The sequence below is a fragment of the Parambassis ranga genome, chromosome 7 (assembly GCF_900634625.1).
Source record: "Parambassis ranga chromosome 7, fParRan2.1, whole genome shotgun sequence".
In the NCBI taxonomy this organism is placed as follows: Eukaryota; Metazoa; Chordata; class Actinopteri; family Ambassidae; genus Parambassis; species Parambassis ranga.
The window spans coordinates 1,822,347-1,845,254 of NC_041028.1; the positions used below are offsets into that span (position 1 = coordinate 1,822,347).

A 22,908-nucleotide genomic window follows, 5' to 3' on the forward strand; every position below is an offset into this window, starting at 1 on the left:
GCTGCACCAATAAACACGGCCACACATGGTGATCAAAAAAAACACACAACCTGAGCTCCCAGCCTGATACATGTAGAGAGGACGGCTCCAAACACACAATCAGAAACACTGAAACGCTTCTCGTATGAAGACGCAACAAAAACACAACGCTTACACACACGTGTTCTATGCAGCCGGGGTAAACCGGGGGTTAAGAACATCCACAGCCTGCACACACACACACACACACAGCATGACAGATATGGCACAATTCAGAGAACAGTGTTGTTCCCCTGGTGATAGACACACACTTTAATGAACTCTACATGTGTCTGTGTGCAAAGTAAATATTCCCATGCTTCCTGCCTCAGGTTACAGCACATGGCATGAATGCTGTTTTCTTCATCATTCATTTAAGCTAATCACCGACTTGATCGGAGCACTGTGTGTGTGTGTGAGAGAGAGTAAATGATCAACATTTAGCAGGTAAACATATCTCCAGTGCTTTGACTGGGATGGCAGGACGTTTCTAAGTATTTAGGAGATAACTTTCTAGTGTTTTAAGGAGTCTTGAAGATGGTAAACTCACAAATGTCATTAAAAAGAAGCCACATTTGGACAGACTGCAGAATATTTAGGCTTCTGTATCTTAAATAATCTCCTCATGTAGTCGGATGAAACGTTCTTTGACAGGTCTGACTGGCATGGCCTGCAGTGGCTGCTGCAGTGTGGCAGATGGGACCAGGTTTGCATGTAGATCAGGTCTGAGTGACTCAGATTACCTGACTCTGTTGTGCAGAAACCTGGATGGAGGTACACCAGGGTCCTCTCCTGCAGCCCCCGAGCCTTGTGTTGACTTACACTAAATTAGGTTTGCTCCATATTTTTGGGTGGTGGGCCATGAAAGATTGATGGGGAGGTGAAGTCTATGTAGGCCAGTGCAGCGTTAATGTGCTTTAATGTGCTGTGCTCTGTGGGCCGGGGGACGGCACCGCGACGTGGGCCGGGTTCTCTCCCCTCCTGCTCTAATTGGCCGTCTTGCAGCACAATGATTCACGTGTTTTTTCTTAGGAGGGAAGCAGATCCTCTCTGTTCCAATTAAAACCTTTTTTGCGTTCATGTTTCCCCTCAGGCTTCACTCCGCTTTGTTTTTCTCTTCGCCCCTCCCAGCATTCATCTGCCTGCTCCCTTGATATTCCATCCATCAGGCGGCATAAAGTCCGTTTATATCAGTGCTGTTTGAAACTTCTGTAATGCAGGATAATTACTTCCCTACTGGCCAGATATGGTCTTGAATCCACAATGATGCTCTTCAGTGGCTGAACGTCTTTTAATGTTTTCTAAATGGAAGTGTATGTCCACAAAGCAGCATGGATCTAACATACACTTGGAGAAATGATACCGTCTGCCTGATGAGCTGCTTCCATTAAAGGTTCCACAACAATAAAGTCTCACACCGAGGACCAGAGGGGGAGGACGGACTGAAGCCTGGTACTTAAGTAAAAGTACAAATACCCAGCAAGATATATACTCAAGTAAAAGTAGAAGTGCTGCATCAACAATCCTACTTAAGTACAAGTCTTAAGTACTTTTAAATGTACTTAAAGTATTCAAAGTAAAAGTACTCACACACTGAATATATATGATTGATTTCCATTGCAAAGGATCTGAACAGGTTAAAATAATCAAAGTAAAATGGAGCATGTGTAGTTAATGTCCATGTTGAGTCCAGAAGCAGCTGTGGACAGGTCTGTGTGTCATAAGGCAGGCTGTGGGCATCAAGTGAACAGAGAGGCTGCTGATAACAAACAGGCATTCAGCATGTTTACTGTGTCAGTGTTCCTGCTGTAGATTCATGTGATGATTCATGTTCATCAGACATTCATGGATGGACCTGTGTTAGCAGACAGCAGCTAACTAGTTAGCTCACTGAGCCAGAGCACCGGCATCATGACTGAGGCTCATTATAGAAACACAGCTGCAGCGTGACACCACCTCCATGCAGAGTCTGACCTCACATCAGTCCAGCACTGTGTTCATCACATGGAACAAGGAACTACAGACACTGGAGACATGTAGTGGAGGAGAAAGGACAGGGGACAGCTGCAGCATGGAGTCAGAGGAGAAAGGATGAGCTGTTATTTTTACTTAAGTACAGTAACGAAGTACAAATACTTAGTTACTTTCCACCACTGCTGAGGACAGGCTTTAAATTATGAAGGGTGTGATTTCCATCTCTGCTCAAGGTTTAAGTCACAATTGGGCCTGCAGAGTGAGAGGGTTACATTCACAAAAAAAAATATCACACCCATTATTCTCCTGACAAGGAGCAGCCTGCTCATGATGCTAACGTGCTACCACCAGCTCCGAACGCTGAGCATATGCATGTGACGCAGTCTGCTGCACCTCCAGCACATCAAAACACCCTGAGCCAGTCCTGACCTGGAGATCACTGCTTTATCATCAAGGCCGCAGTCTAGCAGTTTGGAGCATTTGTGTGTTGAAAGCTTTAAAAACGAGCTGCCGAGCCGAGCCCTGACCTGAAGATAAAAACACGGCGGCGCTGTCAGCCGTCCTGACATTGCTTTGCTGCACTTTACGTAATTAAATTAACCCACAGAAAGAAGCGTTAACGTCCCTTCAAAGGCCCACATTAGTCATATCCTCATCATCCTCGTCCTGCCTCACCACACACGTGCAGAGACACGTGAAGGCGCTGACATGCACAACGATACACACACTTACTGTACGCATGAACAGCAGGCCCAACTGTACCATATACACATGTATAATTAAGCATGAGTGTATGAATTCAACCCAAACAAAAGGCCCAGTTTAAAGGAAAACATGTCCTAGATGAACAAGCCACTTCCTGTGTGTTCTGGACTTCCTGTGACACGTGTGCAACTTAAAGTGTTTTCAGCATTAACATCAGGCTGTTAGTCCTCCGCTTAAGTGTCTGATCATGCCAAAAAAATGAGGCCTTACTGCTTTAATAAGGCCCCGTTCACACTGGAGAAAGTTAATCCAGCTAGAGTAGGATTGTATCTGGATAGTCTTTAAACTGGATACCTTCAGACCTATTTTAAATCTGGCTAGCACACACACATGTCCACACTTAATCCGACTTAATTCGGCTTGTTTGCGGTTCTCCTCATAATATACAGAGTCCGCTGCGGTAGGGCCAGGTGTGTGCATGTGTCGTGTGTTTTTTTTGTGCTTGTTCTTTCGTTTTTTTCCAGTTCTAAAAGCAGTTTATTCCTTTGTAGCCCGGTGGAAAATAAACTCGGGGCAAAGCTGTTGTAGTTCGACGGTTGTTTACATACGGCTTTTGTACACGACCCGGACACTGTCCCTGTGAACTGGAAGTATCACGTCGCTAGGCGGATTCGCTAGCTGCATTTGCGTTCAGACCTGAGCCACATTTGAGACAATCCGCGGCTAGATCCACCTCCGAGAGGTGGATTGAAATCAAGCTGGATATATCCGGATTTGCGGTGTTCACACTCAGAAAAAAACTATCCGGATATATCCAGATACGGCCCGAATCCCGCTCTAGCTGGATCGATTTCCCAGTGTGAACGGGGTCTAAGAGACAACTACAGTAAAATGGCAGTGAAGGTTGTTATAGATGAAAAACGTCTTAGTGTTCAAAGATCTTTGTTCTGGAGGTTAAAGCTAACAAAGCAAACGAAAGATGTTTGTGTATTTACAGACTCTGCTGTGCTTAAACCAGAGAGGCTTCATGTTTCCAGACAGTCCTCACATCACTGTGCAGCACGTAAACAAAAAAAAACCTCAACATGTCAGGAGCTGAAGTAACGACGCCTCGAAATACAACAAACTCCGTCCTGTGTGATGCACGTCTGAGGGACTTATCCACCGCAGTTTGTCTTCCTCTGCATCACCCGCTCAGAGGCACATCAGATCATGGAGACAGCCCATAGTGCTACTTCCTATTCCACATCAGTATGTAAATCAAAGCTTTATCAGTCAGCGGTCGGTGTATTCCTCTGACATCTCTCCTCCTTTCTCTCAGACTCTCTCATCATCATTCTGTTTGTGTTTCTGTTCTCCACCTCGCTGCCGTCTCCCTCCCTCCGTCATCCTGACGAGGGCTTTCTGCTCCCGCTTCCCTCACAACGTAACACACCATGTACGCTGGAGCTGGATCTCACACTGCGCGCACACACACACACACACACACACACAAACACACACACACACACACACACACACACACACAGACACACACACCTCTCCCAGCTGTGTGCTTCAGGTCTGTCTGTTCATCTATAAATTCTTTATCCTCCTCATGTTTCCTCGGTCTGGATTCTTTGAACCCACTTTAATGGACAAACCAATAATTCCTTGTTTTCTTAGACTTGTTTTCTTAGACTTCACATAAATAATAGAAGGAAAAAACACATGGTCATGGTCATCCAGACCGGCAGCACAGAGACCTTCTCACTGTTCAGGTTTAGACACATTTCACACGCGGTGCTGCTACAACACACCTTCAAGCTCCTTCTGTCAGGTTCGATGAGCGGGGCAGAGACAAAGATGGCCACAAAGTCTGCGCTATGAAGGAGGAGAGAGGATCACACTGAACTACTGTCCACCAGTTCAGGTCCAATTACTCTCACACAGTTTTAGATCACTTTCAGGGCTGAGGTCTAAGCACAGTAACTACGTGGGTAGGTTTGGAAAATGATCATTGTTTAGGTGGATGTACCACCTGAGAAGGAGTGACGGCACACACACACACACACACACACACCGAGTGAGACCGCTGCGTCCATCTTTACTGTTTACACACAGTGTGTGTGTGATCGGCTGCGCCTCATTCATGCTCGTCGTGTATTCTTCCTTTTTCTCCATCCTCTCACCTCCTTCCTCCTTTCTCCCACTGTTCGCCTCATCACTTTGCCTCCCTCCATCCACTCTATCCACCCCTACATCTCTCTTATCTCCTGTGTGTGTGTGTGTGTGTGTGTGTGTGTGTGTGTGTGTGTGTGTGTGGGTGTGTGTGTGTGTGTGTGTGTGTGTGTGTGTGTGTGTGTGTGTGTGTGTGGCCTTGAGAGGTGAAAGACAATGCTGGGAGCCCCTCCCTACCTTCCCTCTCTGCCTGCCTCCCACACACACATGTACACAGACTACTTGAGGAATACAAAGACCCAGACTATGGAGCTGCTCCTCCTCGACCTCGCTCCATGCACCACTCCTACACACACACACACACACACACACACACACACACACGTTCCCACATCAGCTGCAGAAACACACACACACTTCATGTTCGCTCTGCCTGATCGACACAGCAGCAGTTGTCCCTTTCCTCCATAGAGCTCCTTACTCCACCCATGAGGACTCCACCTGTCCCTAATTCTACCTCCATCACTCAGATGTTCAGTTTTCTCCCTAAACTACAACCTTTCGAAGCTCTGACTCCCAGACTCTAAGACAGGACCTCCATTTTTCTGTATCGATCCCAGACTCCACCGGAGGGCTGAGTATCACCCACACCTCACCCAAAGGTCCTCCATCTCACCTCACTGACACCGCTGCACATCCACAGCATCCACTTCTTTTAGTTCTGTATCGACTCCCTGAAACTTCCTGCAGAGCTAAAATGAACTCCAAACACACACACCCCCCGCTAAGCTCTGCTGCTTCCACTGCTGGACGGCCGCGGTGAATCACATTTGATTGGCAGCATCAACTGTGTGTTCAGCTCTGAAGCGGTTAACTGATCCTAAAACCCGACTCAGGAATGAATCATAAAACTATAATGATACTTTAGCATTTTAGCACTTCCTGTTTCCCCACTGATGACTGTTCACTGTCTGAACAAAGGCTACATGCTAACAAGTGGCTACATGGGACTACAGACGATGTCATCAAAGGTCATCCAGGTGTTTGTGCTGTAGCAGAGGTCAGAGCGGTGACCCTGGTGGAGCTGATGGTGTAGTCATGTGACCCTGCTGTAGTTAGCTTAGCATTAGCTTCTGGTGATCATATCCAGGCTTCAGACATCATAAAGTGGAGTTCATTAGTGAGGATGATCCTGCTGAACTACACCTGTGAGGACCAATAACTTTTATAATTTTTTATCAGGTAAGATTTAATTTGCCGTTTGTGTAGAAAGACACGAGATAAAAAATCATCGCTGCTGCTGCACACTTCTATTACTGTACTTTTCTTAAAGAGGGCTTTTACATTTACATTCATTTAGATTGAATAACCTTTAAATCCTATTAAACAGGATGAATGCAGCCAATTTGGACAAATGGCAAATTTAAAATCCCAACATGACGCACCGCTAGTTCGGCTCCATTCTCCTGCTGAACAATGTATTTATATTGGTAATGGTTCAATAATGTGCCCCAGTACCACGGTGTGGATATGGATCGGGATGATTATGATGATTATGATGCAGGAATAAAGTGATACACAGCAGTGACGGGAGGCGATTTATAAAACACTATAATAAAAACATGTTCTAGTCTTTGTAAAAACTTATTACCAAATACCCCACACACATCACCTGAGTCTGAATAACTACACACCAGCAGGCCGTTCCCTCCTAATGGAGAGGAGAGTGGAGGAGACGTTTCCTTGACAACCATGCAGAGGTTACAGAGTACATTACACAGAGAACACAAGACATTATATACTGCATGTTCAAGACTGGAGATGTCTCACTGCAGGGAGCCTTTCATCAGCGCATACATGCTCCATGTGTGTATAACTTTAGACTCTTTTAAGTGAACAGTTAGGGTTAAATCAGTTAGGGTTAAATCCCTGAAGTTCACCACAAACTGCCCAGAGAAGATGCAGAGCTGGGAGCAGCTCGGCTCCTCGCTGCAGACACTGTGAGCTCCACAGTCTGAGAGCTCGGCAGGATTTGGAGACGGCTCCATTTACATCCACCCACACACACACAGACACTTTACTTCTCCATCTGCTGTCTAGAGCCATATTTTGTGAAACTTCATGACCTCGCTGTAAAACTTGACTGGCTATCACCTCGGGTCTTTATTAACCAGTTAAAGTCCTGCCTCTCTCTCTCTTTTTTTATAGCCGTGAGACAAACACATGAAATATTCAAAAAACAGTCCTGATGGGTTTAAAGCCATAAAGTTTGTCTGTGCTCCTCTCAAACTCCCCAAAGTCTGAAAAGAAGCTATTTAGCATTCATGGAATTCACATGAAAACACCTTCTGACATGACAACAGTTAATGAATGCAGCATTCTGATTAGATCATTTCTACCTGCAGAGGCCCAGTGACTCGAAATACCCTGAACATCACACTCATGTTGGAACTCATCAGTTCAGCAGCAGTGATAGATAGACAGATAGATAGACAGACAGACAGACAGATAGACAGACAGACAGACAGACAGACAGATAGATAGATAGATAGATAGATAGATAGATAGATAGACTTGTTTGACCTTTGCTGCTTGTGTATATCACGGGGTTACAGTACACACACACACACACACACACACACACAAAGAGAGAGAGAGGCCAAGGTTACAGGGGGCTGGTACGTCCCTCCTATCTGTCTCCATCGACAAGACCAAGGACTGCTGTCCATAAAACACACAGCCCGCACCGTGTGTGTGTGTGTGTGTGTGTGTGTGTGTGTGTGTGTGTGTGTGTGTGTGTGTGTGTAGCAGAGGCAGATCTTTTGCTCACTTTCCATTTTTAAATGTTTAGTAATTATTAGGTTTGGATCTAATACATTATTATTACATTATTTAGCATATATATCATTAACAATGATTATTTATTGATCAACCAATTAAAAGGCGATACATTAATCAATGTATTATTATATCTTCTGGAAGGAAAAATACCTTTATATTTATAATTCCTAAACAGAAACATATTCACTGACTGAGCTGCTGTCTGCAGCTGTAAGCTAATCAGGCCACAACTGGAGACTCATAAAAGAATTAATCATCTGTTAATGAATGTAAACATTCTAAAGGTTAAGATGCTCCAGACTGAGAAACGACGATCTGTGAGCCTGATGTTTGTCTATAAAAAAAAACTATTAATTTGATTTTCCTTGCTCACGTTTATTTTATTCTACACAATAAATGTAAGGTGTTTTTATGATGTAACATGTGTAACATCATGTAAAGTCCGCCTGCACTTCCTTCTGTGTAGGTGCAGCCTGACTTGGAGCTGATCCTGCCTGCTGTCCTTCATAAGCCTCGTACTGCACGGATGTTTTCACTCGGGCCGACAGAAGACACTCTGTGTCCTGTGGAAACTGACTCCTGTGCCCAAGGCCAAAGATTTGTAACCAGGAAAAAAGGAGGAAAGGTATGGCTCCGATCTGATCAGGGACAGGAGACGTTTCCGCTGCCCACAGAATATCACATCTGTGTGTGTGCGTGTGCGTGTGTGTGTGTGTGTGTCTACACTGCAGCTCAGAGATGTTTGCAGCACTGTGGATGGTAATCACTCACAAATCTGCATGTGTGTGTAAAAGTTTGTGCAAAGCATGAAGCACAAATCTATCTCTTGTGAGAGGCGAGGAGGAGGAGGAGGAGGAGGAGGAAGGTGATGGAGATGAGGATGAGGCTCAGTGTGTTATGTGTGAGGAAGGAAGAACAGGAGCAAAGAAAGGCGAGGAGGAGGAGGAGGCCGATGGATGGATGCTCAGTGGGCCACAGCCAGTCCAAACATCTGGGTGGTTTGGATTGGAGCGTTAGGACGCACCCCCGCCCCCACCCCCCTCGCTAACATCTGTCTCATCTCACCCACCTCCGGGGCGAACCTTCCCCTTTAAGCACAGTGTCTCTGTCTTTTTTTCTGAGGTTCGCTGCTCGTCTCTTCTAACTGTTTCTGGACGCTCCGTCCTGCCACACACTGTCAGAAACACATCTCCTCACAGCTCCGACTGATTTACTGCTGATCATCACAGAAAGAGCATTAAGTGTCCTCGGACTGCGGTCAGTACGAACATTACAATAAAGTCAGGCTGGTACTTGAATGCATCATGGGTGAGATTTAGGAAATATGAAAACATCTGAGCTTGAATTTAAGAACCACAGAGATAAAACATGATGAATGCAGCTCATCAGAAAAGAGATCAATTAATCCAGCAGTTAAAATAAAACAGTCCGACTTTTCAATTAAAATGGGAAGACTGGATTAATTAAAGACCGACTGTGCTGCTTTATTTTATTTTATTTCTTTAGCGCATGTAATAATGAAAGATTCTGTCTGCTGGGAGCTGTGTGTGTGTGTGTGTGTGTGTGTGTGTGTGCATGTTTCCTATCATATTGAGTTATTTTCCTCCATGACAACAGAGACACTGACCCCTCATGTTATCTGCTCTAAGCTAGTTAGCTCCACTACAGCCGGCCTGCTGCTGCAGACGGAGCTGGTCCCTCAGGTGTGTGCCTGTCTCTTTAGTTTATGGCCCTCTGACTTAAAAGACACTCCAAATGTGTGTCTGTGAGTGTGTGTGTGTGTGTGGATCTGGACGTGTGTGTGTTACCTAGCATGGGGCCCCCGCTGATAACCACGGGTACAAATTTCAGATTGGGACATTTTATGGACGCAACCTTTGGACATCCTCACCCCTCCAAACCATAAAACAATAAGAACACAGTGACACTCCCAAGGTCTTAAAAACACCCCCGACATCACACACACAGACACACACACACACAGAGGCTGCGGAGAACAAACAGGCACCTTGAACCTTGCAGGGTTGTTGAACTGGGTGAGGGGCATGTGGAGGGAGTGTTTGGCAGGAAAGGGTGGAGGGTGAAGGATGTGTGACAGTCTGACACTCTGCAGAGGAAAAACAAGGAGTGAAGACAAGGCCACATCCTTCAGGTCTCACTCTGCACTTCCATGTCGGAAAGTTAAATTCAGTCGCACGACAGCACCATGTGAGGATCCACAGGAACACAAAGCCTGATCCACATCCACACGTCTTTGAGTTCTTTTACTCTAACACCGTCTCAAACTTTCAGGGGACAGATGATCGCCTGTTGGGCTGATCTGTGTGTTCAGAGGACCAGGCAACATGAAGACCCTGATGTATGCTTCAGTGTCACATGTACATCAGAGACGTGCACTTTAACTCCACTGAGCTGTGACTACAAGTTACAGCATCACAGATCGCACCAACTGCGACTGGTGCTCAGAGTAGAGTCCTTCGCACATATTTGGAGGTAATGAGACGACAAATCATCATATTTACCTCTGAGATATATTTCCTCCTCTGTGTCTCTGCACAGCAGCACTAAGGTGCTGACTAGCCTACCGTAAACGTCCAGACTGCCATATGTGGCTTGTGGAGACTGCAGCAGACGCTCCACACAGAAGAATAAATCCGGCTCCACAGGGAGCCATGATGGCGGTGTGAGGCGGACAGGACAGCAGCATGGCAGTGTGTGATGTCATCAGTGTGGCGAACAGTCATGTGATGTGGAAGGAAATGTCTGATGCTGAAGGAGGGTGACGCGGTTACAACTGTACAACAGTGAGCTAGCTGTTTGTTAGCTGTCATCAACCAAACATCACACACTGAGAGAGCCGCACACAGACCTGCAGCCAGCCCACACACACACAGGCTTCTATATAACCCAGGCAGCCATTCAGCCTCCACAGCTCTCTGGGTACTTCTCAACGCACAGCGCCACGCCCTGAAACCGAAACGAGCGGCGACTGAAAGCAAAAGAAAGCAGCAGCTCAAAAACCAATGAATCCATCTCCACATAAAACCAGGGCGGGTCCACAAGTCCTCTGCAAAGATTTCAAACTGCTGTGCCCGAGACAGCTGCTCTGCACCGTTCATGATGATTTCAGGCTGTAATATTGAACTAATTTTCCATCAATCATCAGTCTGTGATTATCAGTAATGTCTACATTTCCCAGAATCCACCGATAAGTGACCTGAACTTTCAGACTGAGGGAGCAGGAGTGATCATAATGGCCGGGGAAAATTGCTGCAAACTCCATTAGACCATTTTCACAAAATGCTCTACATGACAGAATGAACTCAGCGCTGCATACAGACGCAGGTTTTCTCCATACGTTCATGAGCAGCATGTCTTATGCAGGAGGGAAGCGGCGGCGTCCGTTCTGACTGGAGAGCTTAGCCAGTTTAGTCACACACTTGCAGCTCCAGACCTCATTACAGCCGGGCGGAGGCTACTGCACTCTGCTACAAGTCAACCAGCTAATTGCTCTTACCACACACACACACACACACACACAGGGAGCATGTGTGTGTGTGTGTGTGGGAGGAGAAACATGCACAACACAACTACACTTTACAGTGCAGACAATAAAATGCCCAAGTGAACAAATTGATCCTCATGCACTCACACACTGCACAAAAGCACCAGGATATAACAGCACAAGCGCACACACACACACACACACACACACACACACACACACACACACACACACACACACACACACACACACAGTATAAATATGTCAACAGGTTATGCTCAATCACAGCTGGTGCTCACTCCGGTCAGCAAAACAAATTGTTAGGCTAGTTATTAGACTGACTCCCTGTGTGTGTGTGTGTCTGTGTGTGTAGGTGTTGAGCAGCAGTATAGAGGGTTTGTAATATTAATTGCATTGCTTCATATTTGAGTTTGAGTCTTGGGGTGGTGGGTGTTAATAATTAAGCAGCGGCTGCACACTGCACAGTGGAGAGCATCCTTCAACAACAGACACACACACACACACACACACACACACACACACTGTGTCAACAACTTATAAACATACAATGTACTTGTTTATGCAGCGATGCTTCATGTACAAATGCAAAGATAGAAAATTATTAATGTGCAAAAAAATAAACAACTTGCAAAGAGCCTGAACGCACATTAACAACCCACAACACACTCACACACTACAAAAACTGTGAGATTCAAAGTGTGTGTGCGCGGTGCAAATGTCAGCTGTTAATGCCTCTGTGCATTTTTAATATTGTCTCCATTAAGTTGGCCAGTGGTCCTGCAGATGGTTAGCACCACAAGAACCAAACACTGTGAGAGAGTGCGTGAGAGTGTGTGTGAGTGTGTGAGAGTGCGTGAGAGTGCGTGAGAGTGCGTGTGAGTGTGTGAGAGTGTGTGTGAGTGTGTGAGAGTGCGTGAGAGTGCGTGAGAGTGTGTGTGAGTGTGTGAGAGTGTGTGTGAGTGTGTGAGAGTGTGTGTGAGTGTGTGTGAGAGTGTGTGTGAGTGTGTGAGAGTGTGTGAGAGTGCGTGAGAGTGCGTGAGAGTGTGTGTGAGTGTGTGAGAGTGTGTGAGAGTGCGTGAGAGTGCGTGAGAGTGTGTGTGAGTGCGTGAGAGTGTGTGTGAGTGTGTGAGAGTGCGTGAGAGTGCGTGAGAGTGTGTGTGAGTGTGTGAGAGTGTGTGTGAGTGTGTGAGAGTGCGTGAGAGTGCGTGAGAGTGTGTGTGAGTGTGTGAGAGTGTGTGAGAGTGTGTGTGAGTGTGTGTGAGAGTGTGTGTGAGTGTGTGAGAGTGTGTGAGAGTGCGTGAGAGTGCGTGAGAGTGTGTGTGAGTGTGTGAGAGTGTGTGAGAGTGTGTGTGAGTGTGTGAGTGTGTGTGAGAGTGTGTGTGAGTGTGTGAGTGTGTGAGAGTGTGTGAGAGTGTGTGAGAGTGTGTGTGAGAGTGTGTGTGAGTGTGTGTGAGTGTGTGTGAGTGTGTGTGAGTGTGTGTGAGTGTGTGATGGAGGCTTTCATGCAAACATGCAGCAGGAGCGTCGCAGTTTGTAAAAACCTCACAATCAACACAGGATGTTGGTCTGTTGTCACATGTTTGTGTTACTGCATCTCATTGGTCCTCATAAACAGTACACGTGCTCTCGTTGTGCGGCTGCTGTCACCGTGCTGCAGATGTGGTGTGAACAGTGAGTCATGCATGCAGACATGAAAAGGTTTGAAAAAAAAAAAGAGACAACTGAAATGCATTCGGCTGATTAACACAACCAGCGGGGCGAAAACTTTAACCACATCTGACAGGACCGGAGCCCAGGGCCGGGTCCAGACTCACCCCCTCACTCCCTGCTCCTCAAACAAGCTGCAGCGTTAGCAATTATAATCCGTGCTGTTATAATTTTAACACTTTCCCTGTATAGGGCCGTATATAGTAAGTGGGTGGGGGTGTTTTCAGACACCTCTCCTGTCATTTCTACCTTCAGCATCATGTGTGACACTGCTCAGGCTTCCAGTGAGGTGTTCAGGTTGTGTTGGATAACAGCAGCTCTGTAAATACAACAACAACCAGCTCTGTCCTCCTGGATGAGATCCACATGTAACGCTCACCATGCAAAGCTGAGCCCATCATACATCTTAGTGGCACGGGCTGGATTTAATGCCCCCTGCCTCTCCTCTCTTTCTAATTCAGCTGAACGCCTGACCTCCATCCTGCGCTTCAGACGCCTTTGCCCTGCTCACTGCCCCCTTCCTCTTCATCCCATCCCTTTCCTCACTCAGCTCTGACTAGCAGGGGTGAGTGGGGTGGGGGAGGATGAGGAAGGGAGGAAGAGGGGATCAAAGTCCTCCTGTTTCCCACTGCCCTACTTTCCTCTGCTGCACTGCATTAGATCGAGCGGGCCACTGGCCCACAGCACCGATGTGTGTTTACCATGCATGCATAGCCTGTGTGTGTGTGAGAGAGAGAGAGAGAGAGGGATTTCTAGACTTACCAGTGTGGACATGGAAGTGTGTGTGTGGCTGTGGCTTGGTCCCTGAGGGGACAGTGGATTCCCTCTCTGACTGCATCCCGCTCGCTCACCTGACACCATCTCCTGCCTCATGTGGGTCTGCAGCGCTGCCTGTTAAAGCCTGTGTGAGGACGCGAGTCCCATTCCTGATAAAATGTTAGCGTTGTATGCAGAGCAGATGAAGATGAGCTGCTGTCTAGCGCGCACTGATCATATTTACAAAAGTCTTATGAAAAGCTCTGTGTGTGTGTGTGTGTGTGGGGGGGGGGGCTTCCATTAGTGAAACCTTTCACAGTCTGAACCCATGTCCCACCACCTACCACTCTGTCTCCCCTAATGCTCTCTTTGTATTTATTCTGTGAAGATGTGTTGCCGTCGTTTTTCTTTTTTTGTGTGTGTGATTCATTAATTCCCAATTATTGTCACCATGGATACTGGTCAGAGCTTCTAGCTTTTACACCTGCTCTGTACTGGGTGTGAACATTACAACACACACACACACACAAGGGTTAAAGTCTGAGCGATGCACCGGTCAGAAGCTGAGGTCTGATGTAACATAAACTGCGTCACACATTCATTCACACAGCGCGCACATCTCAACATTTCCAGTTCGTCTTCTTTCAGATTAGCTGTATTCATGTGTCAGGTAGCGGCGGCGCAGCCCACGCATCTCCTCAGCTTTTCTCACAACAAAGGCGATCAGGCTTATTGAATATGGAACAAATAATACCTGCCAAATGATGAAGTGTTGATATCATGTGTGTCTATTTCTGTGGTCAGCTGATCAGATCCTGAATACAGAGGAGGGGAGGGGAAGAGGGGCATGCTGGGATGCTGATGCACACACACACACACACACTTTTTTCTTCTATCCCCTCCCCAAGTTCTGCTGGAGCACTGAAGATTCCAGCAGCTGCAGACACGATCAGGCTCAGTGTGTCGACAGATCAATATATAGGCCTGGCTGCCCCCACCCGCCATTTTGCTCTCCTCTCCTCCTCCTCTTGCTGCTGCCTCCTTCCTACATGACGTCATCCTCGCGTCCTCTTCCCCTCTCCTTCTTACTCTCTCTCCTCAGCTTATCCCCCCCTTGGTGAAGACCTGTAATGTCAGCTCCATCTTCTGGCTCCAGGAACGGAGGTCCGGCTGAGGGGAGGCTCTGAGGCGTGGGCAGCAGAGCAGAGGTGGCCTGGTGCAGAGGTCCCTTTGGAGCTTCAGGGAGGATGAGAGGCAGTGAAGACCGCACTTCTGAATAGAGTGCAGCCCCTCGAAGCAGGAGTGATGTGGAGAGGCATCGACACGCACACACACACACACACACCTCACAATGAAAGTGTCATGCTCTGAGTCTACTGCAAGTGCAAGCAGATCTGGTGAGCCAGCTCGCCTGCAGACCAGGGTGAGTTCTGTCCAAGGTTGGATCCTGTAGCATCAGCTGAATAAATTTCCAGTGACAGCTGGAGTCAAGGTTAACCGTGCTGCAGTGCACTGGTCTGCTCCCAGCACTGCGCTCTGAGAGACGCTTCAATAATAGATGTTGAGATCGAACTGAAGGAGTCACAGAGCAGACTCCACATCTGGATGCAAGCTTGGAATCAGGGCTGTACACACATGACAAAGGCACCAGAATATTACAACACACTGCCCAACAAATAACCAGGAGACACCCTGATACCACAACAGAGACCCTGACGCTACACAAACAAACCCTACATTCAACACGTCTCACCTAAACATTAGCTCTAACCAGGTCAGAGGTCAGGAGCATTCATGCTGCAGTGAACACTGATCAAACACTACAACTGTGAGGAGTGGGAATAAAAAGAACATATTAACTGATCGGGGGTTCTGACTGCATGAGCTGAAGATTCAGATTCCTGCACCGTCTTCTGATGCCTGGACTGTGGAGTCACCGGCCGCTCGATGCAACTTTCAGCGTCCATTTTCCCTCGTCAAAACGTCAATCCGCACAAATCATAAGAGCTTTTCACCTCAGCTGTCACTGTTAAGTTGAGTGGAGGAGAAGAAAAGCGAGGTGGCGGTCAGAAGCTCTTAAAAGTGATTTACTGGCTGCCTGTTAGCTGGACATTGGTGTGTGTGTGTGTGTGGACCATCTGCTGTGCAGAAATGAGCTGCCTACTCCAGTTAAATGCCCTGACAGCTTGCTGGTTAGGAAAACACCCACCTGATATTAACTCCGGGAGTCAGATCAACCACAAGCTCTTTGGCTGCGTCTTCAAACCGGAGCAGCTCGCTGTCAGAGGAAGGAGCCGCCGCCGCTGCTGCGAGTTCCCCGCGGCGCTGACAGTTCAGTGGGCTTTCAGCGCCGCGAGGACACAGCAATAAAAGTTAAAAATATTCAGCTTCTGCTTTGGAGAGCGCTGCCGTTCAAACAGGTTTCATAAAAGTCTCATAGCAACAGTGAAGCCCTGACCGGCGCTGCTCTCAGGCACCTTTTCAGAGCCGCAGGAGAAGGGGAGAGCGGCTGTGATAATTGCAGAGCTCTGCTGAAACTAGACCATCTGGGAACACGAGGGGTCTTTTCAGCAGAAAAAAAAACGTTCCATTTCATGGCTCGCAATTTGATTTTTTTTTTCCAGATGGAAAGCCAGACATCGCAGGAGGCTCGTATTTAAAAACCAATTCAAACTGTCTCCAAGGTGCGACTTCATTTCAATCCACAAACAAACGGTTCAGCTACAACTTCCAGGAACAGGGACGCTTCCCCTCCCATCTGCCTGAGCAGCTCCGGGTCATGAACCGAGTGTGTCACAGATTACACTCCTGTGCATTAGAAGCAGGAGAAGAGGCTTTTCTGCCTCTGTGTTTCCTTGGATTGGAATTTAATTGAGCAGGAAAGCCACTTCAGCTCTGCCTCGCAGCTCCTCTGAGCCGCGTGGCATTTGGACGCCTACCACCCTCCTCTGGCTTCTATATGAGGTGTAGGAACAGGGTGACCTTTTAATGATGAGGCCTTATACACTGCTACCTACAGTAGCCTCACACACACACACCCGCTGGCCCTCCACCTTCCCATGCCCCCATCCTCTCCAACCGTTACATCCCATGACAGCTTCTCTCCGTCACCTGCTCCGTCCATAAATCCTCAGTCACTTATCTCAGTGTGCTCTTGTCGTCTTTGCCTCTACGAGACATCCCTGACCAGGACGATGCATCTTCATATTTAAACATGACATTTTTATACCTTATATATATTATACATATTATATACTGCCTGACCTGCAGTGCAACCTCTGACACACACACACACACACACTGTTCAATGAGCGGAACAACCTTGTGGAAATGGTTTTCCTTCTGCTACCCTCTTCAGTCTGCTTCAGACAGACACTGGTCTGTGAGGGTGTTTCAACACACACACTGTGCAGCTGCTCTGTTTTAAAGTTGTAAAGGTGTAAATGTTAATGCTGCCGTCTGCCAGGTCTGCAGTTGAGGAATGTATATATATATATATTATTGACTGATGTCCATGATTAATCAATCAGTGTGTTTTTGATGGATAAACCAGTGAAAGTGTTCCTGTAACAGTTCAAACTTCCATTCAGTGATCATTGCTGCAGCTTCAGAGCAGATCATGAGGGTTTAGATGATCACTTTGTGTGTCTGCACAAGAAAACCTCAGAGAAATGATTCACTGCACACAGACTGTAAACACAGCATGGATCAGCATCAGTCCGGCTGAGCTCCATCCAAATATGAGGGGGTCTGCCCCTAGTGTTAATCTAACAGTGTCTGACCGACAAACACAAGCAGCCCAAACAAAATGATCCCGAAACAATGGGGACAAGAAGAAGGATTCCATCTGAAGGGGACCTCCCTCCTCTCCTCCTTCCTCTCCTCTCCTCCCTCCTCTCCTCCTTCCTCTCCTCCTTCCTCTCCTCTCCTCCCTCCTCTCTTCCCTCCTCTCCTCCCTCCTCTCCTTCTTCCTCTCCTCCTTCAACTCTGTTCTTTACTCCTCCTTTCATTCCTGCTGTATTATTCCTGAGGCTGGAGCACTTACTGTATCCTGGCACTGAACTGCCAGCTCCACTCAGATCAACACACACCGACACGCACACACACACACACGCACACACAAGCACACACGCACACACCGACACACACACACGCACACACACACACACACACACACACACACACACACACACACAGTTTTCTTTTCATGATGACACCTCTGCTTAAAGCAGCAGCAGAGAAACACAACTTCTCTCAGTGACTCAGTGTTGGGTACAGTACATTACAGTGCTATTCAAATATGTAAGGATGGTTGTGTACACACACACTCACACACACACACAATGGCACACAGCAGCCCACTTGTTACAGTGGCAGGTAATTGCCGTATCCTTGCAGCATTAAGAAACAATACGACTGTCTTCAAAGTGAGCGCTCCTCACGACGGGGAGGCTTTCAGCAGAGTGGTGTGACAGGCAGCAAGAAGCAGGAGGAAAAGAGAATTACAGTGTGTGTGTGTGTGTGGACAGTGACAGACAGGTAAGAAGCAAAAAAAAAAGACAGCGACAAAGACTGACGACGACACAAAGAGTACAAAGACTGTGGAATAAATCTGCTTCATAACACCAGCTGCAGACAGGAAGCGACTCCCCCCGAGTTAAGTTAAGCTTCTCTGAGTCTGCACTGTGCGTTTGTCTCGGGTTTCTTACCGTCCTCGTCCTTGCTGTGTGTGGTCTGGGGACTGTGGCGCATCCTCTCTCCGCGGCTCGCTGGGCTCAGGTCTGACACTGCTCCCAGATCAGCTGCTAGCCATGTGGGCTCGCTCATCTCGGCCTCCTCCTCGCTGCTCAGTGAACTGTCATCCTGAACACCAGAGAAACAGACAGGAAGCGTCTTTATACCTTCTTCATCAGGGTAATGTAGGAATGTAAGCACAATCAAAGAATCATCAATATATTCAATGCAGCACCTTTACAATGAACATGTCTCTAGGTGCTTTACAGAAACCCTCAGCCTGAGCCCGAGCAGGCAGACAGCGGCAAGGAAGGACTCTTTTAACAGGAAGTGAATCCGGTTTATTCTCATGAATGAAACTGTCGTCCCCCGCTGTTTTAACAGAGTTCTTCCCTCGTTATTTACCGCTTTGTCTTTGTCAGCATCCACGGGAGCGGGCATGACAGTTGCTCCGCCAGTTTAACCCAAACATCAGAGCCAATGTGAAACTTGAGGCGGGAAGGCGGCAGGCAGGAAAATCAAACACAACACGCCAACAAACTGCTCGTTTTGCAGCACCTGCAGGCCTGGCTGGCAGCAGGAACATCACACTGAGATGTTTTCCTCACAGCCTCTTCCTCTGTTCAATCCAAAAACACTGCAAAGGAAAAATGCAGCTCTCCCAGTGGGGATCAGATTATGTCTGGCAGGGCAGCAACAGAAAGTGTATACATCAGGAAATGAAAGAGAATCTCTCTGTGTGAGAGCAGGAAACCTGCACACAAAACACACAAAAACACAACAGCAACGCAAAACCTGCCTCAAGTCACAACCACACTGTGAGGAGTGGTTAGGCATAAAACCACGAGTGTTTATGTATCTGTGAGCAGAAACCTGCAGGGCAGCAAGAAGAAGCCCAAAACAGCACTTCCTCCAGCATCCACTAGAGGCTGCAGCTCCTCCAGCATCCACTAGAGGCTGCAGCTCCTCCAGCATCCACTAGAGGCTGGCTCCAAAGGTGAGTCAGTCCCATACAAACACTACATGACAGCTGTCATCAATAAGACATTATCAAGAGACTAAAACAGTTCTTGTACCAGATCGTTAAAACAGTTTTACCATGGAGGTCTGTGGGGACTGATTCACTTTTGGAGGCAGCCTCTAGTGGACGCTGGAGGAGCTGCAGCCTCTAGTGGACCCTGGCAGAGCTGCAGCCTCTAGTGGACGCCGGAGGAGCTGCAGCCTCTCGTGGATGCTGGAGGAGCTGCAGCCTCTAGTGGAAACTAGAGGAGCTGCAGTTTCTGGAACTTCACATTTGAATGAATTAGTGTCAGGAGGTTTCTGCTTGGCGAGGATGTGAGCATGCAACTTAAATTGTATCCTGAGTTCCATCATGCCTCCGCCACTCTGTCCACCCCACCTTTACTGTCCACCTGGCTCCCAACAAACAAACAAACAAACAAACAAACAAGGTCATCACTTCTTGAATTGGTTCTTGACGTAAATTGTGAGCTACAGAATTGTTCAATATGGATGTAATTCCAAAGGACCCATGGCTGTCAGGATGCATCATTATTGTGTTTTCCACTTCAGCATTTCAATCTCACACACATCCATCTCTGAAGCTATTACCAGCATCTAGGATGGCTGCAGTCTGCACCCTGAATATGACACACATCAGCAGACGAACACAAACTGATTAACCAAAGAACGAAAAGCTCAACTGCTGTTGAGGATGATTTAACAGGCAGCGCAACACAAAACACACAAATCACCAACAGAGAGTTGCCACGTACGACATCAGTCACTGAGCAGCGCCATGTTTAATTCAACAGTACACGTATTCTGTTTGACAGCTAATACTGCTGCTCTGCAACAGGCGAGGAGTGACAGGGAAGAAAATGAAAAACTTCAAACCTTCTTTAGTCACACCGTCTGCGACTCTCTGATCCTCACGGAGGAGGCACCAGCAGAGTCTGGGAGCAAAGTTTACAGCAGAGGTGTGCAGTGGAGGAAGCCTGTGAGGTGACGGAGTTCATGGCGAGGTGTGGGGTGGGGGAAGATAACGCCTAATCTTTCTCCTGGACACACCCAGCTTCAACATAAGAAGGGTTAGGCATGCAGAGAGGAAACAGGGATGTCTGTTATTCAACACAAACACTGTGGTAGAAGCTTAGTTTGGTCAGAGTGCGAGAATTTGAGAGACACAACAACACATTCAAACCCCAGGAGGAGCACTGTTCACCTGTTTTTAAAGCACATGTAACGCTTGCCTTGTTTCCAGCACCAGAAATCAAAGCTGGTAAACCACAGAGAGAAGATACAAACACACTGAGCGGGAATCTGCAGCTTCCAGGACAGTTGTGTACACACTCTCTGTGCACTGAGTCCATGTGGCAGCACTGACCCACATCTGTCCATTAACCAGGCTCTCAGAGGAGGAGGAGTTTCCCTGCGCTCGCCGTGCTGGATTAGCCTCGTCGCTGCAGCTGGTGGGGGGGGCCGCACACACACTGACAACCACTGGAAGCATCAGCGCATCCAGGGAGCTGCGTCATTACACCAGCTCCGCTGCAGAGTAAAAAGTCACTCCGTCACCGCGGCGCATTACTCCACACGTGCTGAGCATTCGTGGAGCATTCTAAGAAAGAGGAGCAGGTGTTAATGAAACAGAGCTATTTCTGCTGCTGTCGCTGCACCGGAGAAGATTAGTTTCCAGGCGACAGACAGAAATCCTCAGAGGAATCTTACGATTCCACTTTAAAAATTCATGCTTTACTGCTGTGTGTGCGTCTTTCACAGGACTACATTCACACTCCGGCTTCAGGATGTGGCCCACAGCTGATGCTGGATTACTGACTGTCTAATAGAGTCAGAAACCTGTTTCATCATCACACTGATTTCACGTCTTTTCCTGTGTTTGCACACTTGGATCAGTCACTTAACCGCACAGCTGTGTACGCACAGACGTTACTCTGTTGTTAATTCCTGCAGCGTGAGTTCCTTCATCTGTGAGACCTTATTTAAAGCTAAGGAATAAAACTGGCGGCCTCACACCTGGACGTAAAAAAAAGAAACTCTCATGACATCAGCCGGCTGAATTTCAAACCTGTTTCGGATACATGAAACTTGTGATTGATCCCGTGAACTCGTGCTAATCGGCTCGGAGTCTGAGGATAGGTTAGCGCGCCGCGGCCGTGCACAAGAACCAGCGCTGACAAATGATCAAATGAGACCTTTTCTAATCTGCACTTAATTCCTTTTCAATTGTTATCATCGCCAGCCCACATTACCCCATTTTCAATTACCACAGAATCTCATGCTATAATCACTGGTTAGCATACGTGTCTTTGTGCTGGAGGACTGAAGAACAGAGGACTCCTATTAGAGCCAGGGAAGCTGTCGAATGGTGACTCTGTCTTGACTTTTCATAGAGCCTGGTGAAGGAGGAGGATCTTCTCCTCTCCTGATGGATAAACCGAGCAGCACAGCTCCTCTCAGATCATTTGATGTGATCAGGACGGGTTCACCTTGAAACACGATGTTTCCTCTGAACCAAGCACATCATTTGGAGCTAATGGAAGGTGTCAAATCTCCTCCAACATCTGAGAACATCTTCCTCATCTGTGCTTCCACGCCCTCGGAGGCCGACGCCTGCTGCTGGAAATATGTTCTGACTTCATCAGAGCTGTTTGAGGAGGATTAGCGTGCATCAGGGAGGGCAGACGCTGCACTAACACTGTTTGTTTGGGTGTTTTATTAATTCTGTTGATGCTAACATGTATCCAGAATATGTATTAATTGGACCGTTAATTAATACCAACAGACGCTGAATTCAATCCTCAGTGCAGCTCCAGTCAGTAAAGCTCCGAGCTCTCAGAGGGACCTTCCTCTGCTGCTGCTCAGCATCCTCTGTTCTCTGTTCCAATTTATATGTGTGTGTGTGTGTGTGTGAGCGCACTGGTTATTAATGGTCTCAGTAATGAGCTGTCCTCATCTGCATACAGATGAACAGCAGCAGCGTTCCTGCCTGACAGATTAACACGTAAACAGGGTTCAGAGCCATCGCACCAACTCAATAACACACTTTAATCTTTTCTCTCCTCTTCATCGCCTCCTCCACTCCCTGTCTCCACACGGGACACTTGTCTTTGCTTCAGACCGGGTTTGAGAGGAATTCTAATCATTTTTATCCAAAGTTTAGTCCAAGGTTTTACTGAGGTGACCACAAACCTCTCATATAAACAGAGAAGGAAACCTGTTGCCGGAGTTTTCTTCTTCTAAATATATTTGTTGCATTCAGAAGAAGCCAAAGTGATGAAGATGACGATGGTGAGTATGAAAGGTGTAAAGCAGAAAAGATGAATAATTAACAGCCTCCTTCCACTATTGTCTATTTTTACCAGAGGAGGAGGTGAGAGGAGCGGCAAATGTTTAAACTTTCATCAGAGAACAAAGGAGGCGGCTTGTAGAACATCAGAGGAGAACAGTGAGGAAGAGGAGGAGGA

General features: G+C 47.3%; 1 protein-coding gene across 1 annotated transcript in view; it reads right to left on the minus strand.

Annotated features, from left to right (window-relative positions):
• LOC114438525 (nucleolar protein 4-like) overlaps positions 1–22,908 on the minus strand; it is a 96,923-nt gene that overhangs the window by 26,187 nt on the left and 47,828 nt on the right. The window contains exon 5 of the mRNA XM_028409956.1: positions 18,397–18,550. Coding sequence (XP_028265757.1) covers positions 18,397–18,550 — 154 coding nt within the window. The remainder of the gene's footprint in view (positions 1–18,396; positions 18,551–22,908) is intronic.